At 37.7% G+C, this 25,802-nt stretch overlaps 1 protein-coding gene across 1 annotated transcript in view; it reads left to right on the plus strand.

Annotated features, from left to right (window-relative positions):
• The window catches only part of LOC139720362 (transient receptor potential cation channel subfamily M member 3-like), an 81,554-nt gene continuing 55,752 nt past the window's right edge, over nucleotides 1-25,802 (plus strand). The window contains 3 exon segments of the mRNA XM_071631729.1: nucleotides 1-141; nucleotides 1,255-1,275; nucleotides 2,563-2,642. Of these exon segments, the coding sequence (XP_071487830.1) occupies nucleotides 121-141; nucleotides 1,255-1,275; nucleotides 2,563-2,642 (122 nt within the window). The 5' untranslated portion in view covers nucleotides 1-120.

Consider the following 25,802-nt stretch of genomic DNA (forward strand, 5'->3'; position numbering starts at 1 on the left):
GTTTGGAACGTCGGATGTAATGTTGTGCTACCAAGACAGTACTATCAAATTACTTCTTTCAGTACATGTTCGATCTCGAAATGAGTACATGGGGACTGGTATTTGTACTCCTACTGGATAATGACCACACTGACCAAAATGGTAATGTATTCTCTTTCGGAAAGCAAATTATTCCAAATTTTGGAACTTAACCGACTGCTCGCCGTAGCTTAGTCCCATGTTTGAACTTTCATGTGTGTGGTTCAACTTACAAACGGATGAGCTGCCGCTGCCCAATTTGTTCGCCCTTCAGATTACACACTTGATAGTGACTTGTTCTGCTTTAAAGCGGTAGAGTATGTGAACACAACTGCTGTATCAGCAGTAGTAATGTGGGTGGCAAAATATCTAGATGTTCAAATCTTATTCTTAGTGAAGACAGTGACTTCGTGCCTTTGTCTACTAGGTCTACTATCAGTAGGCCTGATAAACTTTACTACATTATCGTTTACAAACAGACGTTGGAATTAGTAAACCTTACTTACTACAAATTTAATAAATTTACAACCTTGATACCCGCATGCGCCGCGAGGCCGTTTTTTTTTTGTTTTGTTTTGTTTTAAATCAAGAGCGTGATTTTTTGTTTTGTTTTTTGGAAGATATTTGATACAGGGCTGCCAATACTGGAAACTAGTTGAGAGTAAGACTCCCATAGGGCCCATGCTATAATTTAGGAGTCAAAATGAGTGAGATCAATAGAAATGCATGCAAATGAAATAAAAGTTTTAGAGTGAGAAAGGACCAAAATGCATGAGTCTCACGCTCAATGCGTGAGAGTTGGCAGCCCTGTTGATATTGTGCAATCCCAGCTATGTTACATTGTCATTGCTGAAGGAAGATAGTCACACTCATGTACTCATAGATGCTTACAGATGTGCACGTTACTCAGTAGTCTTTCCATAAATTCCAGTCATTCAAGCTTCCTCTGAAAAATCTCTTCAAAATTTTGTCTTGGTTAGCTTAGTCATTTGAATTCAAATGTTACAATGTACTGGTAGTAGTGTTATCTACACACCCTTAAGTTTGATGTACAAAACTCAACAAGATATAAAAATGTTGGTTTTTTTTTTCTGATTCAAAGTAGAACACTAGTTCAAGGCATCTTTAAAAACTTATCTGTTTGAAAAGAAGCATAGTGATTGTTGGATGATGACTTTGCAACATATTAATGTTTGTGTATTTTTCTTTTCCTATTTATTTGTTTTCCCTCTAAAGCGCATAGAGACCTTGCCAAAGGTATTTATGTGCTATATAAGAATGATGATGATGATGATGATGATGATAATAATAATAATAATAATAATGATAATAATGATAATGATAATAATGATAATAATGATAATAATAATAATAATAATAATAATAATAATAATATACACTGTAATAATAGTAACAATGATGATAATAATATATTAATGATAATTAATCACTGCTGTCATCTACCATTTGCAGAAAATAAAACTTCTCACTCTCACTGAATGGTCTCTTTTGTCAGAGCAAAATAGCCTGGATGTGTTCTTTTTTAGTTTTATCACCTTAGAATTCTTCCTCTTTTGCTATGTCACTATATGATAAGTTATATCTCATTAATATATTACTGGTATTAGTATACTTTAAAAAGAGCAAGTGAACCAAAGCTTGATTTGAAGAAATCTTTTTATAGATATAGCAGTATATGTAAATAGACATTTCACAGAATAAAGAATACATAGTTGATACATGAAACAAACAAAAAGGTATGTCACTGAAAACTATTGAAGCTTGATATATTGTTCAAATAGATATGAACTTATTGATAAAAAAGAAACACAATGTGTGACATCATACAACTGTATATTGATTTTGAAACTAATGATAAATAAATGTCGGACCTGAAATGATGTTAAAGCATGGTATTTATATCAATTACAAATGATATTTTGAGTTGTTAACTCTTTATGTGCCATGTTGGAAACCCCCTGTGTGCCACGTTATTCCGAGACACGAAGGTAGTCATGCTTTGAGAAAGAATTCTGTTTTTTAAATTTGTATAACCTCTACAAATTTCTGTTAGGATGGGCATAGTAGTAGGCAAAGTTAAAGAGGAACGCAAACTTTGTTTCGATATAAATTGTATGACGAATCTATTTTCAATTTCTCTTTCGAATGACCAGTTGCTACATTACTGTAAAGGCATGACTTTTGCACATAAAGCAGTGACAGAAACTTAGAATGTACGAGCAAATCTAGTTGGGAACACCGCTTGATAGTCAATCACCACATAGAATGCAAGGCTTATATAAGAGGAACAAAAGCACGGAAAACGCTTTCATTGTGCCGCGGGATTAGCAGTGATTAGCGATTTATCGATCGGTTTTTGGCGGCTTTGTTTGTTGAGCAGAATATGCGAAGTTGGCACGCCGTCGACTGAGCCGGACGTGCGAACGTGGCACATAAAGAGTTAACAGACTGGATGTAGTATTTATGAAGTGTTCCTGGACGATGGGGAAACAAAAATTGGTCTGTCTTTGTTGCACCCATTAGGCGGGAAGAGAGTGGATTGAGAGCCGTTTCAACAGGAAGGAGTGTGCCAAGTTTGTCAGTAGCCGAAGGGACCCAAGAAAGTGAGTGCAGTACTTTACATCATAGATTATTAGTTTACCATGTGATGCAACCTATACTTGCAAGTAGTGCTTTGGGATAAGATTCAATGTGCTATTTCCTGTAAGCGTTTGAATATTCTTATTGATTTTTTTTTTTTTTTTAGATAAGACCTCCATTCTTATTTGAGCAATCATGCTATGATACAATGCAGTTTTTATTTATTCATTTATTTATCTATTCATTTTTTTAAATATTTTTTTTATTGTTGCACTGCATGTGTCTGCTGCATGTATTCAGCATTAGGTCTCTTCTGATGACTTTTGCCTGAATATAGCACTTTATGTGACATTTTTACAAATTTATCCTTTGTTTTGATAAATTTCCTTAGAACGTTTGTCATTGAAAATGGATACAACCTGATGAGTGTACTAAAAAAAAGAGAGTATGTTTACAAGAACTCGGCTCTTTCCTTGGGAATTGAAGTATGACTGCTGTCTCTACTATGTTTCAAATACAAAACTTACATCTTGTGTCTAGTCATACAGTCTTTGGTCGTATGCATTAACTACAGTAAAATTTTGTTTAAAAAATATGGTAAAGTATGAATGGATTCAAGATCAAAAGAGAATATTGTTGCCCCCCCCCCCCCCCAAAAAAAAAAAAAAAAAAAAAAAAAAAATTGTTCCACACCCTCCATTGCATTTTTTTTAATTCTTTCAGAAAAAAAAAAAAACAAAAAAAAATTCAAAAGCAAAGAAGACTGAAATATGACCTTCACCCCTCTGGAGTTCAATGAAATGGATTTTAATGGGTGTTATGGCCAGTGCAGTGCAGTTGCTAACTTATTCAATTATGAGGGGAGATTGTTTATAATGAATGGTTTCCTTGCAAAATACCGGTAATGGTCAGAGACCATTGAAAGTGTAGTGAGGCGGAGCTGATGCATTTTGGAAGAACCAGTGTATATGGTCACTGAAAGCAATGCTATTAAATCTTGCTGATTGTGTGGTTTGAATCTGCATATATCGGCATGTGGAGTGTATGATGCATTTTCATTTTAGTGTATTGTATAGGCTACTCATGTAACTGTTGTTTGGACTGAAAATATTAACATTTCTAATATTGGATAACAGATGGATTTGAGTTTTGTGGTTTCTTTTAACTGGCTGTGGAGCTTCTATACCAGTGATGTAGGAGGCTTTATATTAAGAGTCATCTTTCCGTTGTCTATCCATCTATAATGTTTTTTTGTGCCTGGATTGGGCTAAATTTGGTCAAAGTCATGTGTCAAAGGTCAAGTGATTAAGAGTCATAAATTTTACCTTTATGTGCACCAGGTTTGGGTTTCCAATATGGAATGAAGGAAGATTTTACTCTCTGGCAGAGGACATTAGATTGATGTATTTGTATGTCCAGTTGGACAATATAAACACTAAATTCAGAAAGCATACTTGACATCATAAAATAAAACTTTGTAGTCAAGATTTTGTATTCGGGCACTTTACTTTATGTTGATTGTAGTCAAAAATGGATATTATGCCTGCCTCAAGACACATTGGGATAATTTGTATAAATTGTGGCTCATGTCATAGTTCTTGGAGCATGCTATTGCTTGTAATTCTGATTCTTTATTAGAGCCACTAATATTCAAAATGTGCATAAAAAGCAAGGATCAACCATAATCAGATGATTATGAGGACGAGAAACTACTTTCTTCTTTAATTGTCCTTATGCAGGTTTTACATTTGATAAGATATGAATGTAGTTATACCGAATGCACCTTATTAAAGTTTTGAGTCTTTGTCCATATGTGTTAGATAAATTCAGACATAGATACTTGATCGCCAGAAGTAGACAATAGACGTACGTGTATGATTTGAATGCACTGTTCCCTAACAATGTACCCCTTGCACTCTCTTCCCAGTCCGGATGATGAAGCAACCTGCATGTCACTGGATGTGTAAGCATGTCAAAATCAATATATTTTGTTGGAATTCTTTTGCATTGATTGCTCCGTGATTCATTTTGCCGGTTACATCTTCATGAATACTAATCTGCCATACAAAGTTAATCTACGTCTTTCTTCTATTTCCAATGCTTCTTCAGCCATCAGTACACATGCATGCAACTATGGTGGTACTTGTTGTTTGTTTGCTGGCTTTATTTCTGTGTACATGTTCTTTCCTTTCTCCAGCATGTGATATCCCATTTGTTGTTTAATGTTCAAAGTATCCCATTAATTTTATGTGTATATTGCATGGATACAAAGGGAAGGAGATAGATCTCATTATTCATATTCATCTGTTCAATTAGCAGGGGTATTGTTCAAAATATGAATGCTGAATTTTCAGACTAACTTTACATGTTAGAAATCATAATCATATGCATTTACATGTATCCAAGTCAAGGTTTATATTCTCCTGTAACTCCAGTTGATATGTATGCCCTCCTCATCAATAACACTTTATGATATTCTCATACAAACGAGCTCTCATATATACTGGTATCATAACCCATGTGTATTAGAAGCTTGCATGTCAAAGTGACATTTGACTCCTAACAGATATCAGTGCAATATTGGGTAGTATTTCGCTCTCTACCATAGGTATTGAAGACATCCAGACTTTGTAAACACGCAGAACTCTAGAGCACTCTCTAACAAAAATAAGAAATGAAATAAGATAAAATTAAAAAATGGCTATTATTTCCTCCTCTAAATGTTATGTATTGATATGAATTAGAAAATATTTCCCTTGTGCGGAGAGATTTGAAGTTCAATCCTAATGAAAGTCAGAGGCTAGGGTCAAGGAACTTCATTAAAGTGTAAATAAAGGGGCCATATAATTACAGCAGAACATAGTAAATGCTATTGAAGAAAATGGAGGCATCCAAGTCCTGTGAAAGCTTCAATTGAATTGCTCCAGTCTCTTTCTTGTCTTCTTCTCACTACCCCTCATCTATAGATTCGCATTCGCATGAGCTGATTCCCATGTGTAATCTTCACTCCAAGAGTATTCAATATTTGAATGTAATACATTAGTTTAATCAGATGTCAGCATAGATTTTCATCGTGGCAGTAGCAAAAGAACTTTTTTATTTGTCATCCTTTACTTTGTATGCACTTTGCATTCCGTTAGTTGTTTCTTAGTTGGGCTAGCCTTCAGCATGCTATGGAACTGCCAGGGATAACCTTTGTGTTAAAGATACAAATGTTAATAAATACATATATGCATGACATTCTGATGTGTGATGGGAGTTGGTCTATTGCATTAAGATTAACCCTCTCCATCATTTCAAATTCCCAGTGACATAATATACAAGCAGTGTAGCATTGGCAGTTAATATGGAGAATGCATTCAGAGGGTTGACTCCAAAACTGGTTACTGTAAAAATGGATATTTTTGCACGACTAATTTTTCGCGCTCAGCGAGGTAAGAAGAGTTTTGCGTGTTTTTAATTCTGCAGAATCAAGACATCAACTATAGGAACATATGGCAAGCAAACTTATTCGCCTGCTTTTATTTTCTCATTAGTTTCGGGTTGCGCGAAATGCCCGAAAATTTCAACCGCAGCGAAAATTTCCACTTTTACAGTACGGTATAGCACTTGACTGTGCAGTGTTGTGTCTCAGCAGTGAATGTAGTGCAGTGGCCATGGTCTTCTTCTCTCACTTGTTTTCATTCAATATATCCGATTATAGTGCTCCCACAATGGCCACTGCAAAACAGCTGCTATGTTGTGTGAAGTGCATTCATATTCATTCAGTAGAACTATGCGCAGGCTGTTAGCTGAGCCGTCATAGTGTCCTTCTGTTTTTGTTTTTGTTTGTCCACAAGTAAAAAGCACTAACTGTAATTCCCCTACTCGGAGCTCAACATTGAAAAATAGAAATCTGCACTTGAGGTCATTTTCTTCATGTGCTAGACATCCATGAATTCTAGTGATGTGAGGACTTACTGTGCGCAGCTGTGTACCATTATCGTGACTATTGCAGTTGTAATTCCCAGTTTTAGAAATGAGTAGAAGTCCCAAACAAAGTAGTGTATTGCAAATATCTAACAGCATTAGCAACATAAGATCGCAAAACAAGATGAAGAGTAGATTCCATATCATATTGATCTCATTATGTGACTCATTCAAAACTAATTAGAATTCCCTCAGATATGACACATATTAATTAAAGAAAGTGAAATGAAGCCAATATCATATTGAACAGATGTGGTGATGAAAGTGAAGTGAAGCCAATATCATATTGAACAGATGTGATTTCTGAATTGAGTACAGCCATGATGAACAAAAAGAAAAAATAGCTACTGCAAGAGAGAAACCGAGGAAAAAAAGAAAAAAGAGAGAGTGTTTAAATAGTAACACAGACAAAATTTATTTGTTCTTTTCACATTTTATTTGCAAAAATCTTAATGCACAGTGTGCCTGAGGAGACCTTTTTTTGTAACATTCTATCTCATGCGGATGATAGGGTATTCATGAGGAGTCACACTAAAAGTGTTATTTTCAATTCCATGAAGTAGAATGCCATGCTAAGGTAATTTGCAGAGGCTCGCACACTGACTGCTAATGCTTGGTGATTACAAGGCTGCTGATGAATATACAAACTTTTTCTCAGTAATTTGCTGCCTGCCGTGTGAGGAAAATATTAGCCAAGGGCTGCAGAAAGGAGGTTAATGTACTCTACCTTTTATTACTGACTGAGTTTATGGATTACTTTTTTATTATGTTTTTCATATTATTGTCCATTCTGCTCTCAATGTGTGAAGTAACCACTCCTAAAGAGTTTCTATCATCTGTTGAGAATGAGAAGGGCGTGAAGTTGCCTCGAAAGTGACAACTTAACGTTCCTATCATTTTCACCCGACGTTATATACAATGCATCAAACCCTTGCACTGAAGCCTTTAAGTCACTAGGAAGGCAGTACCATGCCTTCTGCAAGGAAACAACTGGTTTTCTTCCACGAGACACTGAAAAAAAAAATCCAACTTGCTCTGAATTCTCATGGGTCTGCAAGAGACACTATGGTCTTGCATCTTTTATGTGCTTGGAGATAGTGTGTCATATCTTGCTTTTGCTCTCTCTTGAATTTGATGTACTACCACTCGTTTATTAAACTTATGATATATGCGTTCATACACCTCATATTATTTTGTTGCAGAATTGATATTACAATGAAACATCACAAACTGTCCCATTTGATCCTCTCACACATACTTATCCACAGACTCTGTCTCTTCCCTTCTCTCTCTCCTCCCATTCTTTCTTTTTCTCACTCTCTCTCTTTCTCATGAATACACTAACACATTTTCCTAATTTATCTTTTATAAATTGCTTTCATAGGCATTTTGATTTTCAGTCACTTCATATCCAGATTTGCTTAAAAGTCTAGTGATATAAAGTGTGTGCTTGTCCTCCCACTAAGTCACACATGTAATTTCATTCAATGGTAAATTTCTTGTCAGTTTCCCTAATTTGTTTAAATCTATTCATACTGTAATAAGCAGCAGCTTTTCTTTTGAAGCAATTTCTTTCTTGTTACCAAACATATGTGTATATCATTGAGTACTTGAGGCATTAGAATGTATGTTTGTTGCAGAAAGCAAATCAGTAGGCCTCCTTTAGTTTCTTGCCCCCATCTCGTGAACTTTTGCACTCCAAAAGTGAAAAGCGCTCTTATATCAAAAGAAAACAGAATATCAAAAAGCATACAAAATAACAAGCAACACACAAACCTTGAGAACTCTAGCAAAACAATTCAAAGCAAGACTTATAATAACAGTCATTCCATGTATAAATGCGCGCTCTCTCTCTACCCTGAAAGATAAATAAAGGTGAATCTTATTTGTATGCTTTGAGACAGCTGTTCAATGGTTGTTATTGGAAAATAGTGAATAGGACCCCACTAGGCTTCTTAGTCACTGTTGTCAGTGCCAAAATGCAACATGTTGTTTTGCAGTTGCTTTTTCTTCCCAATAAATCTTTATTGAATGTATTTACACAGTGTAGATTGCATCCTCCATTTGTACTGTGTACCAGTAGGTACAGTGTATTGAAATAGGGATTGCTCTTTTAATAATGGCAAAGCATTATTATTTAACAATCATCTAGTGATTGCTCCATGAATAGAGCAATAGTTATGTTATGATTGTAATTTCAAATATATCATTAGTTTGTTTGTTTTCTGTATGTCCATATTAATTCCACGTGATATGCATGACTATTCAAAGTCAGCTAAATCATTGATTTGTAATTGCCATGTATTGTATACCGATTTGAATAATGTGTCCATCCTTCTTGTCCTGAAATAATCATTAAAAATCTTGCTAACTTTATATAAATTTCTACAAGTGAAGGTGAAGCGGTTTGAATTGAAAGAGGGTTAAAGATTTGTTGATCATAATAGACCAAGAAGTGCATTTCTGTTTGAACTACCAGCGGGCCACGATTTCATACTTTTCGATTCCCCCCATTGTTTATGAAATTTTGCTTGCAGCTGTGTGGATGGATGTTTCAGACAGGTGCATTGTTTGTGTCATATACAATGAGAGAAAAGTTTCGGGGACAGGTTTGTTGGCTGACTGAAACTTGAAACGTTGCTCTCAATTTGCTAATCCACGGGGATGAGTACGGCGGATTTGGAGGTCACTTTTTCTTCCAGCCGAAGTATTAACCAATTACGCGCAAACTGCCAAGTGCAGATGGGGGAGCGGGAGATCCACAGGACAGCATCCAATAGTGAAAGTGCCCATTCATTTGGTGTTAGGATTAGGACATCTTGTTCTTTGTCTGATATAAGTTTTTAAGGTTACGCCCGATTCCCAGATTGCCTCAACAACTACTTCATCACGGTGAAGCATCGGCACGTGCGTGCAGATTCACCTGCATATAGAGCGATATTTCCTGTTTGTTACGTTTCCGCACTGGACTTCGCTGCATTCACAATGTATTTGTATTTCAGAATTCACCTGTTCAGACGGGCCTGCTTGGATAGTGCTGAGATATCTGGGGGTGACAGTCAATTGTATTTGCAAAAGACTCTGTACTGGTTTCACTTCCTCTCCCCTCCCCCCCCCCCCCCCCCTGCTCCAGAACAAGTTAGGTAGAGAAGAGGCCAGCAATATTGCGGAGACAATGGCTTAAATTCATTTGCACTTTTTTTTTTCTTGCAATTTAGTTTCATTAGTTTCTTCCTTTTTTATTCATTTTTTTATTTTTGAGTTTGGGGTTCATCATTGCTTCGTTCAGATGTTTACCCAGTACAATTATTTCCACGTATGAACAATTTGAATTGACAGTTGTTGGGTTTTTGTTTTTGTTTTGTGGAGTGGGGGATGGGGGGAGGAGATGGGGTTTGGGGTAGAGAAAGAAAAGAAGCGCTTGACTTGAGTTTATTTAGTGCAGACAAACATGATATACTGATATTATTCTAACATTTTGAAAGAATGTGAACAATCAGCCCTAAATTGCAAGTGAGATTTAAATATTATGCTTCTCAACTTGATGTGAATGTGGCACGTACATTGCATGTATATGTAGCTATGTTTTTTTGCCAGGCAGTTGATTCTTGCAGAGTAGCGCATTTTGTATGTGTGTGTCTGTGTGTTTGTGTGTATGTTGCACAGTTTTTGTTGTGCTTGATTTGTTTCCTCGGGGTATGCTTTAGGTTCCAAGCAGTAAATACAACTTTTTGTGTGTGTTACTTTATTTGGAAGTCAAAAGCTCTGACACACTGCAATATTAGTAGTTGATAATTTTGTAGTAGAAATCCAATTTTTTTTTTTTAGATTTCATGATTTCCATTCAGTAAACATCTTAGTTTCAATATCTTTAACTATCTTTTATTCATATTTTTACCAGAATATCTTAAATGCCAGTTTTATAACATTAACAGTTGCTAGAAATTTCATTGGTGTACACCATCATCTTTAATAAACATTCCTCTCACTTGATCTAGTTTGTTTGAAATCCTTTCAGTGCCAGGGACATAGGACAGGGTGTACAATACCATTGGGTTTTTTGTGCCAATAGACACTCAAACCGCACAAAGGGTTAATGAGTTTTTTTTTTTTTTAGATGGGTACATGTACAAATATTCATGTCTCCCTGAGAGTTTCTTGTGACTTTCCACGAAAACTGGGGAGTACACATTTGCAGTAGTTGGGTCTGCAGTGAATGGAAATCATCAGGTTTGCTTGAAGATATAGATAATATTATCCCCCCCCCCAAAAAAAAAAAAAACAAAAAAAAAACAAAAAAACAAAAAAACAAAAAAAAAACACACACAACAACAACAAAACAAAAAAACAAAAACAAAAACAAAACAAAAACAACCCAACAACAACAAACAAAAAACACAACAATGACAATGACAACAACAACAACAACAACAAAACTAGTGGCTGTCTGTTCAAGTGTAAGAAGCACCTTAGGAAAACATTTTAGCTCAAATGAGGCTGCAATTGAATGTTTTGACATTAATAGGTATGTTGTAAGGGTAGGTCCCTCCCAAAGTACAGTCATGTGCCAGTGGGGGTTTTAAATGCTTGTTCATCCTGCAAAGATTCGCCACAGGAACAGTACCCACCTCAGACATACACCAAGGCAAGCCTGCTTAACCACAGTATGCTGTATCTCAGTTTATTCACGAAGATAAATATTATATAGAATATTATTTGTAATACCAGGGAGGTGGATACATCCAACTGACCTACTCTAGTGTTAGCATGAAAAGCTGGCTTTTCTTCAAAGTGGTACAGCAATGAAGCTTGTGAGTAATATGCATACATAATATGAAAAATTATTCAAAGTTCTCAATCTTAGAAATTGACTGTCCTAACATTTCTTAGTATCCTTTTGAAGCACAGTCGAGCATACTTTAGGAAACCAGAGATAAAATTTGATAATCCCCGAAACTAGGGAAAATCCCTATGGCTCTAATTGGAACCACATTCATTTTATAGCTCTTAAATTCCAGGTGTTTACAATAACCACTCGTCCTGTTTACTAGCAACCAACTGTCTATCTGAAGACATGTTGGTTTGCCTGGAGCGGAAGGCTTGTGTGATTCGTCTTCGCCTCGCCCTTTCTAGGCATCCAACTGAACTCTATCTAATGCAAATTATCTTTATCCCGCCCGCCACCACCTACGACAAGCTAGAAACCACTGATTTCACCAGACTTGCCTGAATAGCAGCATGTCTCCATACTTACTGCTGCAAAAACAGCATCTGTCAACTAAACTGTGTATCAAACACAGCCAAACCCATGCTTTCTGCAGCTTAGGCATGTATTTGTTATGCAAGGACTCTGTTTGGATCTAGACATTGCATACTGAGTTTGCAGAATTGTACCTAAATCAGTGGAAAGTGCATACATTAGTTTAACTGACTAGGGAGCAATTGGATTTTCTCAACTCTTATAATAGTACAGCCTTCTCCATAGTGTGTATGTGTGTGTGTGTGTGTGTGTGTGTGCGTGTGTGTATTTGTTAGATTGGATTTTGTCGTCTTTTTGAATGATACAAGCAATGTGAAAAGATGTTGCTTTTGCCGTTTGATCCAGTGGTTGATTGCTGAAGATTGAACAAGAATCGCCATATGTAATAGCTGCCTATCTTTGTGTGGCTGAAATCTAGTGCTCTTGTTTTACACACAAAAAGAAAGAAAGAAAAGAAAATGTTCCCCCAATCGGTAGTACATGAGTGCATTACATGAATGTATTTCATGAAGGTTCTGTAATACTGACTTTAAAAACACACAGATGCAAGATCTCCATCTCTAGCATTCATTGTGTGTTAATATTTCTCAAAGCAGTGTTTTAGTAGCATTGTAGCATTTGTCCGACCCTCTTATATTATCTGAGACAGAAAGCCACTTTCAGATTTGTTATTCAGGGATAATGCAAAAGAGGGTTTGCATCTCAACTCTACCTGAGCAAGTTGGAATATGCCATTATAATTCACCACAGTGTCAGCAGTGATAATTACCCTGTCCTGTGAGAGTGGCTGAAACGTATCTGAGGGGCTTCCTGACATCAGCTAGCAGTGAATGAACGCCCATATGTGACCATGCATCACAAAACCAACAAAAAGTCGCCAGGCATGGATTTTTTTAGTTAGGGGCAGATTCTGAAAGAGCAGACTCAAAGCTTTAAAAATGATGTACCTATGGTACTCCATTCAAACAGACTCTCCTATAACCTATCTAAATATTTGAAAGAAAGCACACACTCTGGAAAAAATGTGATCTGAAAAAAAGAGGCTCTGAAGTACTGGGTCTATTCAAGTGCTTAATTTTTACCAAGCCCTGCTAGCTGTGCAGTGAATGGGACAAAAACAGGATGTAAACCACTGTGGCAACAACAATGGAGGGATTATCAGATTAACCTGAAAATTGAGAACGCTGTACTAACACATTCTGTCAATGATTACTGCCAACTTTCAAAGCATTATAGCGTCTTCCTTTTAAAAGTTATTAGAGTTGAAAGTGAAGAGTGTGTTAAGAATTTTCAAGAAATGAAAAGGGGCCTGTAAGACATAACTGATCACACTACTCTACAAAGAAAGAGGTTGTAGAAAAACTGCTGTAAACACACTTTCCCATTTATAATGTCAAAGAAGAATACTGTAAAAAGTGGAATTTTTGCTGTGTTGAAATTTTCGCGCATTTCACGCAACCAGAAACTAGCGCAAAAATAAAAGCATGCGAATATTTTTGCTTTGCATATGTTCCAGTAGTTGATACCTTGATTCCGCAGAATTAAAAACATGCGAAACTCTTCTTACCCCGCTGAGCGCAAAAAATTAGTCGCGTGAAAATATCCACTTTTACAGTAGTTCTTTCAGAAAATATGAAAAACTCAAGATTGACTTGGTTGACCCAGTTCACCTATTTTGAGTCCTTGTGTAAAATCAAGGGGTGCGACTTTTTGTTGGTTTTGTGATGCATGGTTATACATTTCAGAAGAGAATGATTTAACATAGATGATGTGACATAGATGAGTTGACATAGATATAAACCAGGTATATATTCTAAGAGATTAGAAGATAACTATCCTCACACAAAATGCATTCTCAATTGTGACATCTGAGTAATGGTTGCTATTAGAATTTGAACAACATTTTTGTCTTTGTCCTGGAATAACCTTTCCACAAAAGGTTTCGTTACTTACGACTATGAATTGATTTGCAGAAATGCTTTATTAGTTGGAAGTGGAGATGAGAGACATGCTATTGGTTGATGTAAAATGCATTTGAAGAGAAGCCCATGTCAGTAGCTCCAGGAATGAGCCTGTAGATGTGGTACATACATGCCAAGTACATTAGGTGTTGCCTTTGGGGAAATTAAAGTGTATTGCGGTACACTGAACTGATGGGCTTCTAGAACCTAGTTGTCTTGATGATGGTTGTTAGCAGTGTGTATGAATATATATCTAAATGTGGTGAATTGCACAGCCGTGTTCACATCTGAACATACAGTGTGTGATGCATCGCAAAAGAGTCTAGCCAGTCGATGACTGTTAACCTGTGGCTTCTGATTGTGGTGTGCATGTGCGTATGACCAACACGTCAACCCAAAGTTAGCATTAATTACCTATGTATCCTCATCCCAAAGACTGTATAATCTGTTTGTCCTCACTGGCAAAGTCTCTAAGCTTCCCAAGTGTAAGTCATGTTTTAGCACAGACCAATCCATCACTAGATAAAAGGGAAACAAAAACAAAAACAACCCCCTCCCAAAATAGTTTGTCTTTTGTTACAAAGGGAGACACCCAAAATCTTATTAAAGCACACTAACCTATTATTTTCTTGTGCGACGTGTCTGTCGGACTAAATAGGTACCCAGTGTTTCCATGTTTTACTGATCCATTCCTAGAGAAGTTACTGGTCCGACAGTGATTTTTACTGGTCAGGGACCGTTGGACCAGTGCCAGTGTGCAGTGTTGATTTTGATGTCTTTTGTATAGATCACACTACGTACATCATATTCTTCAATGAATTATGTGTGAATTTATGTGTGTGTTTTATGTGTGTGTATGTGTGTGTGTGTATAAGGTATCTAAAATTGATCCTCACATTTTACTGAATTACAAAGCCTCAAGTCTTTTGGTGACGATGTACCTCTACATGTACATCATACCTGCATGTCAGCTTTAAGACTCTTCAGAGAGGGAGAGAAAGAAAGAAAAAAAATCTGGTTAGCCCCACAATGTTTTCAAGCAGGCTGAGCAGGGGATCTTCCAAATTATTCACAGGGCTTGGGTCTTAGTTTTGAAATGTAAGGGTACTCACTTCCGCTTGAAGAGAGAAGCAAGGTTCTCTGTTATAATGCACCCTAGCTGTCAGTGCATGTTTTCCCCCAATGGGAAGCTGTTAAGTGTGAAAAATCTAATCTTTGCTGCCAAGTCCTACTGCTTTTGTTTTTGTTTTTTCTTGCGGAGAGCCAAATGTTACACTTGAGTTGACAGTATGCATATACAGCATGTTTCACCTGATCACCATTTCCTGTATACACGGGACTGTACATTGTCTGGCAGGAGAACTGTGCCAGCAGAATTAAATCCCCCAAGAATGATACAGGGAGAGACAAACGTCCCAGTGGCCATTAAATGTGACATAACAAACAAATTGTACAGTACATTTTAGAATTTGGCACTCCCTGTCTAAAACTGCATTTTATAAACCACACATTGTGTTGGATTTTATAGTTTGTTTCCTCACATATATGCATGAAAACTTGCCATACAAAAGATATCTTGCATATTACTAATGCTTCATCTATTAAATTTGCAATTTGTGGTTTTAAGCAATATGTATCACACTGTCTTATGAAAACATGCTGTGGAGTTCTGTAACTTCCTTGTTTTTATATTTGATCATGATGTTATTTTCCATTGGTGTTACCGCAGTTTGATACACAAAAACTATTTTACTTTCAAGTATTGACTTCTATAAATTGTGCAAACAGACTTTCCATGATGTCATTCTGTGACGTATTTGAATATTTTTTTGACCCGTTTCTTGCTAGAATTGTTTAGTATGACCACATCATAATCCTTCAAAAACATTTGTTCCAGACACACACACACACACACACACAAATCACAGAGATGTGATTTGTAGATCTGCTATATTTCTTACAAACTGATTCAAGCAATTCTAATTTCAGTGCTTTTTCCTCTGTGATGAATTTTGGATTGTGAAATCTGAACCCCCACAATTAGAGTTCATATGAAGACACAAGGGTCAATTTTGCCTGAAACTTTGGCTAGTGCGGTATAGAAATCCACATTTTCTTTGGCCATCTACATATGGAGTTCTGTGCACATACAAAGTGTATAAGCGTTTGGCCAATCTAGTCGCCAAAAGAGATCCAAATTAAGCTACTCGGATGCCATGAGGTGCCATGAGGTTGACGGCAATTTGGGCATTCAATGCCAAACTCGCGGTTTGCAGTGCACCCGGCGTCGTAGATGGGACTTGCTACCCACCAAGGCATGACTACTGATTTAATAATGCCTGCACTTTGTGAGGGGGCATCTCCAAAAAGAACCATAGGCATGCCACACACTCCCGGTAATGAAAATTCCCCTTGTCTGTGTACGTTTCCCTCTTTTCCCTTTCTCTTCCATTTCCATCACGTATACAATCCGATGTATACATGTGCATATAGAGATATTTATCCTGTCAACACAACTCCTTCATCATATATGTATTCTCCATGCTCACTCGCCGCTTCTGATAATGCAATCTCCAGTTTCAAATTTACATGGATCAAGCTAGTAATACATTCCCCTGTCCATAAAGTGGGTCGATCAGTCTGTTGCGATGCTTAAGTGCCATTTGTCCAGATAACATTTTGATGATAGACAGGGAAGTATTACAGTTTGTACACAAATCATTTTATATCTGTTTGGTCATAAAAGTTTTGAAATACAGCCATGAACTTTAAATGAAGATGAATTGTCATATCTTCACATAATTTGCTGTTAATTCATGAACATCTCTGACTCAGCTCAGTATGTGAGCAAATGGCAGAATACAAAGATCAAAGATAATTGGATTTTTGTAATTTCTGTGGCCTATGCTGCGTGTTTGAGTAGAGATGAGTACCTACAACTGATTTGTAGCATGCAGCTTTAAAAGATGATAGTCATCAGGATTTTTTTTTCATTTTTTATTATTAAGAAAACAATTCATTCACTGACGTTGTCGCCCACTCTTGAGATCAATGTGATAGCCACTGGAACGTGGCGGAGTTGACCTTTAAGTAGGAGTTATTTGTCGATCGAACAATCCTTCGCTCTTTCTCAACACAGTTCATTAAAGTAGATTCCTGTCAGTAATTGACGGTCTGTGATTGCGTGAATCAGGACAGGAAATTTCTTTTTGACAGCAGGCCCTCCCATTTCCACAAATTTTCATATTTTTCGCTTTGTTTATCGATGGTGATCAGTGTGAATTGTGTCAAGCCGCAAGAAAAACTCTCTCCCACTTTTTGAAAACAACTGAGAGATGAATATTGTACTTTAATTTCCTATTACTTCCTGAATGTATAGAGCACATCCTCCTTTCTAGAGAATCAACACTTCAATCTATCAATGCCTTTCAAGTCTCCCAATGTTATTACTGTCAATTATCAAGCAACCGATTACTAGTTATACTTTTTTCTTGTGCCAACCAGTGGAAGTTCGTCAAAGAGATGACATCAGTGCCCCTTCTTATTATCATTTAGGATTATGATCAATGCCACTGTCTTTTATTAAACATATGAAAGTTTCAAATTCCAGAGCTTTCCTCTCGGATTTAAATGAAACGTCATCCATTCTCGTTTTTGTTGAGTTTTGTCCTCCCAGTTGCATCAACATGAGAAAAAAGTGGCATTTTAATGTAATATGTACATATTCAGGAATGATTTACCTGTTCCTTAGACCTCCCATGATGACCATGGGATATATGTTGTATAACTTAGAAATGTGCTTTCATATTGCACTCTTTCTTTTCAGTTTTTATTACTCTGGTATGGAAATAGCGGGAAAAAAAAAGATTGAAACTTCATTAACAGTCATTGAAGTAGGACATGATATCTGTCCATTCGAATTCATTGTAATATCATTTGTGTGTGTGTGTGTGAGTGAATATGTGTGATTTTGTGGCATTTTGTTTTCTCGTTCTACTAAGAGGATAGGATGGACTATAAAAAAACAGTGCATTTTAGATTATTATGACTAGGAAATATCTGTGATGATTAAGGAATGGGCAAGGTGGCTGAATAGATTGCCAGGTGTAAACAGACATGGGTACGCAAAAACTGTTTATGTGAATCAGTGATTTATAGCTGTGCATCGCAAGTGTAAGATAGACGTTGCTTTTGACTACTCTTGCTTTGTGGCTGCTGGGAAGATTTCTTAGCTGTGCAACTGTCTGTAAGACTGTCAACATGCAAAACTACAGTTTTGAAAGTGAAATTTTAGTTTCGTTGTCTCATTAATATAATAATTTCCTGTAGGAAATTGTTCAACAATGCAACAGAACTTCCTTTTTTTTTTAATAGTTTGAATGTAAAAAAAGTAAATGGGTAGCTGTGAAGTAGGTAGCGAACTGGTTTTGTGCCAGTTCTCACAGCACTGAAAACTGCATACTGTAAAACGAGATATTTTCGCGACATCAGATTTTTGTGATTTGGAGCCGACTGTCTTTTTCAAGGCATGAAATTTTCATGAGTTGCGTCTAACATTCATCGCATATAGTGTAGACAAGAACTTTCACATGCATTTTAATTTTGCCAATCTTGGCTCCCACAAAAGTCGCGAAATTAAAATGCATGCGAACATTCCTCGTTTTACAGTATTGATTATCCTGTTCTGAAATGATATCATACTGCAGTATGAGTTCTGCAATAAGTGTAATTCATTGCGCAATACCATTCGGTTTTGTTTTTTGCACAGCTTTGCTTCTTAAATCATCTTTTTGATTTAATAGTTACATGTGTATCTCTTCACCCAGTCTGTATTCATTCACAAAAATTGCCATGTCTTTGTCTGTCATTTTGGCCAATCAACCAACTATATAATGAGCATTGTCTTTCAGCTGGTGGGTACAGAAGCAGCTGTGTCACAGGCAATTAACGTATCATGCGTTCCATCTTCTCCTTCAGTGGGATTATCAGCTTTCTGCTCGTATCGCCGATCGCTCTTCCGGAGAAGTGATGGACCTTCGATGCCCGATAAGAGTGTTCCACGCTCTGTCCCACGTACTCTCTGATCCGCTGTTTTTCCACTGACAGACAGGGCCCCCCAGTGTTATAGGTTGAGTAAATTAGGAAGTGGTGTAGAATGCGCGACAGATCCCCCAAATATTGTGGAAGGGGCATTTATTGTGGAAGGACTTCAGTTGAAGATGCATAGTATAAACATGTCTGTATGACCAGAAATTTCTGCGGAAGTGCACACAGTCAGACTGGCACATCTGTGGTGGGCAAAACAAGTGAAGTAATTATGGCTGAAGAAAATTTTTTGTCTTGAGACTGATGTAGGAAGTGAATTAATTTCATTTGGTGCAGCTCTAAGTCATTTCGGGTGTAAATGGAGAGGATTTGCTTGAAGACACTTTCAAGCTATTGATGTAAGACCTTTAAACTCCACTTTTTTGTTCTTAAAGAAAATCATTGGAAAATCTTCACACATAAAATGGACGGTTCTATCCACAAGTATAACCCTAACCCTATCAAAAGAAGCCTAAAACCCTATCACAACCCCAACCCTAACCCTAAGCTCATGGAGAAAATAAGACTGGAGTGATTGTCGCAGGAGAAAATGTCGTGTCACCTTCATGGAAAACTCTACCTGTTTTATTACTTCTTGAGATCATTAAGTACAAGGCATAGTACACGTTAAATATACTATGTACTGTTTTGACAGGAAATCGTGATGGTATTTTACTCCCCCTTAAAGTTCATTACTTTCATTCTCTCTCTCTCTCTCTCTTTGCTGATATCCCTGTAGTAGAGTCCGATTGTCCTTCAAACAAATTGCAAGTATTTCTCTATTCTGGTTTTGAAAGGTGCTTTTGCTACTGACTGCTACTGTTGCGACTATGGCTACTGCTCTTATTATTTCCTCTTGGCCATCAGAAGTGGTATGACAGTTCTTCCTTGATATACAATACAAATGTACTACAAGCCATATCCACTTATATTTATGCTTTCATTGTTTGAATGTAACATTAGCTACTATGACTTCTACTACTACTACTACTACTACTACTACTACTACTACTACTACTACTACTACTGTACTACTACAACTACTACTACTACTACTACTACTACTACTACTACTACTGTACTGCTACTACTACTACTACTGTACTGCTACTACTACTACTACTACTACTGTACTGCTACTACTACTACTACTACTACTAATAATAATAATAATAAAAATGATAATAATAATAATGATAACAATGATACTTTGACTACTACTTCTACATCTACTACTGATGCTACTACTTTTGCTGCTGCCACCATTCCACTATTACTGCAACTGCTACTAATGATAATGATAATACCTCTACATGTCACTGTGGCTGAGAAGAATTTCCAAATGAAAACCCGTCACTGTACAACAAGTTGCTGAAACAAGGCCTGCTTTAAGAGCATACATGTTTGTCGTACAAACAGGTTGCATCTAGGGAGATGTGGGCAGGTTTTGTCATACATTGTACAAGTAATACAGTGTGATGTGAGGGTAGGGGAAGGGGAGACCCCTCCTGTACCCCTCTCGTGGCCCACGCGTGGCACGGAATCTGGGGAGAGAGAGGGAAAAGGAAGAAGAGAAAAAGGTTGACTGTGGCCTGTGATATAAGTTGAATCATGAGTAATATGCTCGTCTTCCATCTGGAGCGGGTCCAAACCACGAACTAGAGCCCTGCATCACAGCCTCGGGTCTACCTGCCGCCCAGCAAACAGCAAGCCAAGACTCTCTATTAGGCCATAATGCAAGGGGAGTTCTATACAGCAAAGAATAGACCAATTTGACAATGTGTTAAAAGGTCCTTGTCTCCAAATCTGTCATGGAGGGTTTTACTGTACATGTATGGCGTCCCTGGAACTTTTATGGAGCTTTGCCGGATAAAGCAACATCCAGAAATAGGTCAATTTTGATAAATTTATTAGTTAGAAAAAAGGGTATTATGAAGAGCGTGTCAACATTAAAATTTAGTGTGATACACACCCAAATTGGAATATATAATCAGCCAAGTGATGGAATGATCTTTTACATGAATGTCATGCCAGTCAAGGCTTTTTAATTCCAGACTATTACATAATTTGCCAGTAAATCAACAACAAACTACTTCAGCTGCGGTGTAACTTCTTTCAGAGCCTCGTTATCTGGTATGATATGTTTTTGCATTCATCTCACGCACAGAGCTTTACATCCCTCGTTTCTGTCGTTGATATGCTTTTGAATAAAAAAAAAGAAGATGCTGTAAACGTCTGTCAGGAGGACTGTCCAGGTAAACAGCAGCAGGGTGTTGATGTAGGTTATGGATCGAATCACTCCCTCTGTCCATCATGGTTGAAAGAAAATGGGTCCGTCTCCTCCTGCTTGCTGATAAGAACTGCCACGATGCTCGAGGTGGGACAGGTGACGGATACGATCATGCTCATGAAGAGTGATGAATTGGCAAATTATGTCAGTAGCGCATACTTAAATAACATGACACATTTGGCATCCCTTCTGGAGAAGTCCCACTTGCTCACGCCGTGCAGTAATTCAGTAATTTGGGTCACTGAGCTCAGGGCAGGGAGAAGGTTTCTTTAGCTTCTAAGTATGACTTCATATCCATGAGTATTGCATATTTTTTTGTTTCCTCAAAAGTTATATATGACTTAATATATTTTTGTTTTATTCTGTAACATGGCAATGCCTGTATAAAGGATATCATTGTTAAAGATTGAGGTCAACGATCCAAAGAAGATATCAGTCGTTGATTGTTGTTTCAAGTAGAAAGATAAAACATTTTATGCTTCTACCAACTCATGAATATCACATAGATGACTTATGATATGAACAGTGACACAACATTTGCCCCTGCAACAATTCCTCTTATGTTATTTTCTCCAAGCACTTAGGGTTAGGGTTACAGTTGTGATAGGGTTGTAGGTTTAGTTTGATGTGGGAATGAGGATTAGAGTTTGGGTTATGTTTGTGGGCAGAATTTATGTTTGGCTTAGTGTGCAGAATTTTCATGGGAGCAATTGTAGCAGGAACAAATGTCATGGAACTGATATGAACATAATAGAATATTAACCACCTGTGATTGAATCCTCTGTCGCATTTGAGAATACCATACAATGTACAACTTACAGCTTCAGTGCGTGGAGATGGCTGAAAATGTTCTGTCCCACACATCTCATTTTCTCTCTTCTAATGCAAGAGAAGAATTAATCCCAGTGTCTATTTTTTCCATCTCAAATGTAACAGTAGATTTTCTGCTCTGCTCTCTTTCTGTCAAAGTTGATAGATGAGTACCGTTGGACGAGAGTTAGCCTCTAAGACATTTCGGGGACTCTGGCCAATCTATGTTGGATACATGCTCTGATCCCACATGAAAGACCGGCAGCTAGATAGATTGAAGGGTGCACCATCTGTGAAGTTTGTATTTTCCAGCTTGTCTTGGATAGGTTTCCGGCATACATTGTAAATGCAAAGCTGACCTCTTTGTTAAAATGGGTATCACATGCTAAAAAGGAAAGGATCATTAAATATTCCAGGGAAAATAAATGCATTCTTTCTTTAACCGACCTTTTTAAAAAAAAAAAATCTGTAGACAGTTGAATTTTCTGCAATTACATGCTGCAAGTTTTGCTGACAGGGAAATTCATGGGGCGGTGGGGGGTGGGGGGGGGGGGGTCGGGGGGGGGGGGGGGTGGGGGGAGACCGAGAATACTCAGTAGCCTGTTTTGAATGAAAGCAGAATTGAGAGCCGCAAGTAGGTAAGAGACTTTTTGAGCTATCAAAATGAAGGGCTCAAGGGAGCTGTTGGGATTACTTCCCGATGTCCAGCCACTGGCAGCATGACTGGTCTGTGTTTTGTTGACTTGTTGCTAGGTGCCAGGTACCGGATGGCCTGTGCATTATATCCCTGTTTCATCTCCAGCCCTTTGTATGAAATGATGAGTGAAAAATATGTGATCAACATTTTTGTAATATTGGGATTCATCGTCAAGAGTGGAGGCATTAGTAATGAACAGAAAATAGTGTCAGAGAGAAAGTCCCCCTTTTTCCCCCCTGTAATTCGTATTTCCTATGTGGCTGATGCAGGTTGGGTTGATGACTGTAGGGAGTACTAACAGGACAAAATATTTAGAAGTGTGAGCTCTTTAAAGAGACAAGATCATTTTCACCCCAAGTAGTGAAAACAAAGGAATGCAAAATTACTGCTTTTCTTGGAAAACGCTTTTGTTTTCCGTGGCGCAGGGTCGATGGCCTACGAGCTGAATGATTATACAAATGTGGGAGGGATTAGTGGAGGAGTTGTGAGTAGAGATCAGTTTTCACAACACGAGCACACTCACACACACACACACATACATATACACACACACACACACACACACACACACACACACGCACAGACAGAAAGGAAGAGCTGAGAGTGTGCATATAACCTTCTCAGAGATTTGTGATGCTTTCCATGGGCTTACTCATCGCTGTACATCATCGCCCGATTTCACAGCTGCTCCGTGAGGACAATTTCCAGGACGTTGCTCAAGACGAATTGCACATCATGGCTTCTGGGTTTTCCTTGAGCAGATGAAAAAAACACACAACAACAACAACAAACATAAGACCCTCGAAAAGCAATGAGCCAGATTACGAAAACTTCATCTCTTCTGAAACTCGAGCGCCCTTTGACGCCACACCGATTCTGCTCCTCCCCCAAATTATGGCGATATCTCCAGATAATGTTTTTTTTTTTTTTTTTTTTTTCGATCTGGGCTCTGGGTGAATGAATCATACTCTCCTCTCAGAATAAAAGGTTGACTCAAGGATTATCATGCCATCATGGTAATGGGGCCTGGAGAATTGATTAGAAATAATGTAGCTCTCTTGCTGACTACTTTTTTGTTGGTGCTATGCATAGCTGTTGCTATTGCAGCTCTCCATCTACCAACTGTTGAACATCTTTCCTGGGTGTTCTGCCCTTTTCACATAATCAGCATTGGGCACCAGAATTAAGAAAAAAAAAGATGGTTTTCTGTCTCCTACTTAGGGGAGGAACAGTTTAAGGGGGGGGGGGGAGGGGAGGGAGTTCCTGAACAGTGCGCTGTTGATACTGACGTTTTAGTCATTTTATATTTCTGTCTCATTTGCATCATGTGATATGGGAGCTGATGAATATTAGTCTTAGGTTGGCAATTTGGCATTCATAGTTTATGGCTTTTCAGAGTGAAAAAAAAAGTAATCAATCTGGAATAATGATGATAATAATAATTTTGATAATGATAATATCTAATATATAGCACTTAATGTAGGCTTTCCCAATACCTGATCTCCATTCTTATGACTACTTCCCCTTCAGTGAAATCCCTGCTCTGACTGGCATGCTCTCTATGCAATGCTTGTGTTCAGCACCAGCACAAAACAGTTTGCTTTTCTTGTGACTCTGCATTTTACTTGTCTTGAAAAGAATGAATACATTTTGTCACTTAAAGCATTTCAGTAGTAGCAGTAACTTGGGCCAGCATTTTTCATTTCGCCAGGAGAAAAAAAAATCCTCAGAACTAAGAAGCTTGTACAGTAATTCATGTCACCGTCACATAAACAATGATTTTAGCCTCAAGGAAAAGCAATGCATTTTTGTGCCATACTTCAAGAGGCCCTTGTTTGTTTGCTTCTGAAAAAATTATAAAATAAAATGTACTACTGAAAAGGTAACTAAGCACATTGTTAGTTACATGTCATTTCATTGAGATGTGTCCCTTTACTTTAAAAAAAAAGGTAGAAAAGAAAGAAACATAGCAAGGAATTTGTTTCAGGGATTGCTAGCACAGTTTGGTTTTATAGGCCTGTATTAGACTAGAGGCATGTAAATCAGTTAGGATGAGTCCTTGATGTTGTGTGTCATCGCTAGGTAGCGACATCCACATTAGCTAGATGCTGCATTTGTCATCTGTCTTCGCATGTGAGCTGAAGACGTTTCTGTGTAGCAATTAGCATTGAAACCATTTAAAAAGTTGCTATATTTAGACACTCTTCCCTCCCATTCCCTCGGATCACCGGTGCTCCCCAATGCTGATTTGAAACGCTGTCCCGCGTGTGCTGGCAGCCGAGATTCGCTTTTGACTTGAAGCCAGGAGCAGGGAGCACTGTTTCATGCCAAAATTTGGTGCCTAAAAATGGCATGTACACTTGGCAAGTTAAATGTTATTTAGAAATTCAGCTGCAAGTAAATTGTTCTCTCAGACATACCATGCATGTGTTTGCATTGGGGGAAGGGAATCTTCATTCGTCTGCTTGGCGTTCAATTTTGTTTTAAATTAAAGATGACAGTGCAGTTCAGTGTCTGTTCAGAGAAAACTTTGTGCTCAGAAGTATAGGTAGAGAGCAAATGTCAAAGACTGCTTTGAGCGTATCAAACATAACCATGCAACAGTTAAGCAGTAGAGATGAGTCATATACTGCATGTTCAGTTTTAAACTGAACTCAGGTCCCAGGACCGTGGAATGATGGGATGAACGCTGCAGAGAATACCTTGTTACCAGGAAGAGATAAATGAAGTGATTCTACCCTTTTCCTTTTACCTTAACAAGAGTTGTCTCGTTACAGCACTTCACTTTGTTTGCCAAGGTGCACGAATTAAAATAGATAGCGGAGATGGAAGAGATAAAACGGGGTGTGTTCGTCAGTGCAACTGTCTACGTACTAGCGGTTAACGTGAGTCTCGGGTGATTAAAGCTCATGTACTGTGCCCTTCAGTGCCAACTTTTGTGATGCAACTGTTCTGGGCAGTCTCTTTAAAGTAAAACTCTGCTCAGTGCTGGATTTAGCTTTAATGAGTAGAGTGAATCACACTAAAAAGGAAAGGGCAATATCTTAAAGTTTACCTGCAACAGTGTTAGTTTTCATATTTGCTGATGCAAATTGGGTGAGGATATGATGC

Source organism: Diadema antillarum, unplaced genomic scaffold, assembly GCF_040938485.1.
Source record: "Diadema antillarum isolate AM-2024a unplaced genomic scaffold, OU_Dant_1.0 scf00000127, whole genome shotgun sequence".
Lineage (NCBI taxonomy): Eukaryota > Metazoa > Echinodermata > Echinoidea > Diadematoida > Diadematidae > Diadema > Diadema antillarum.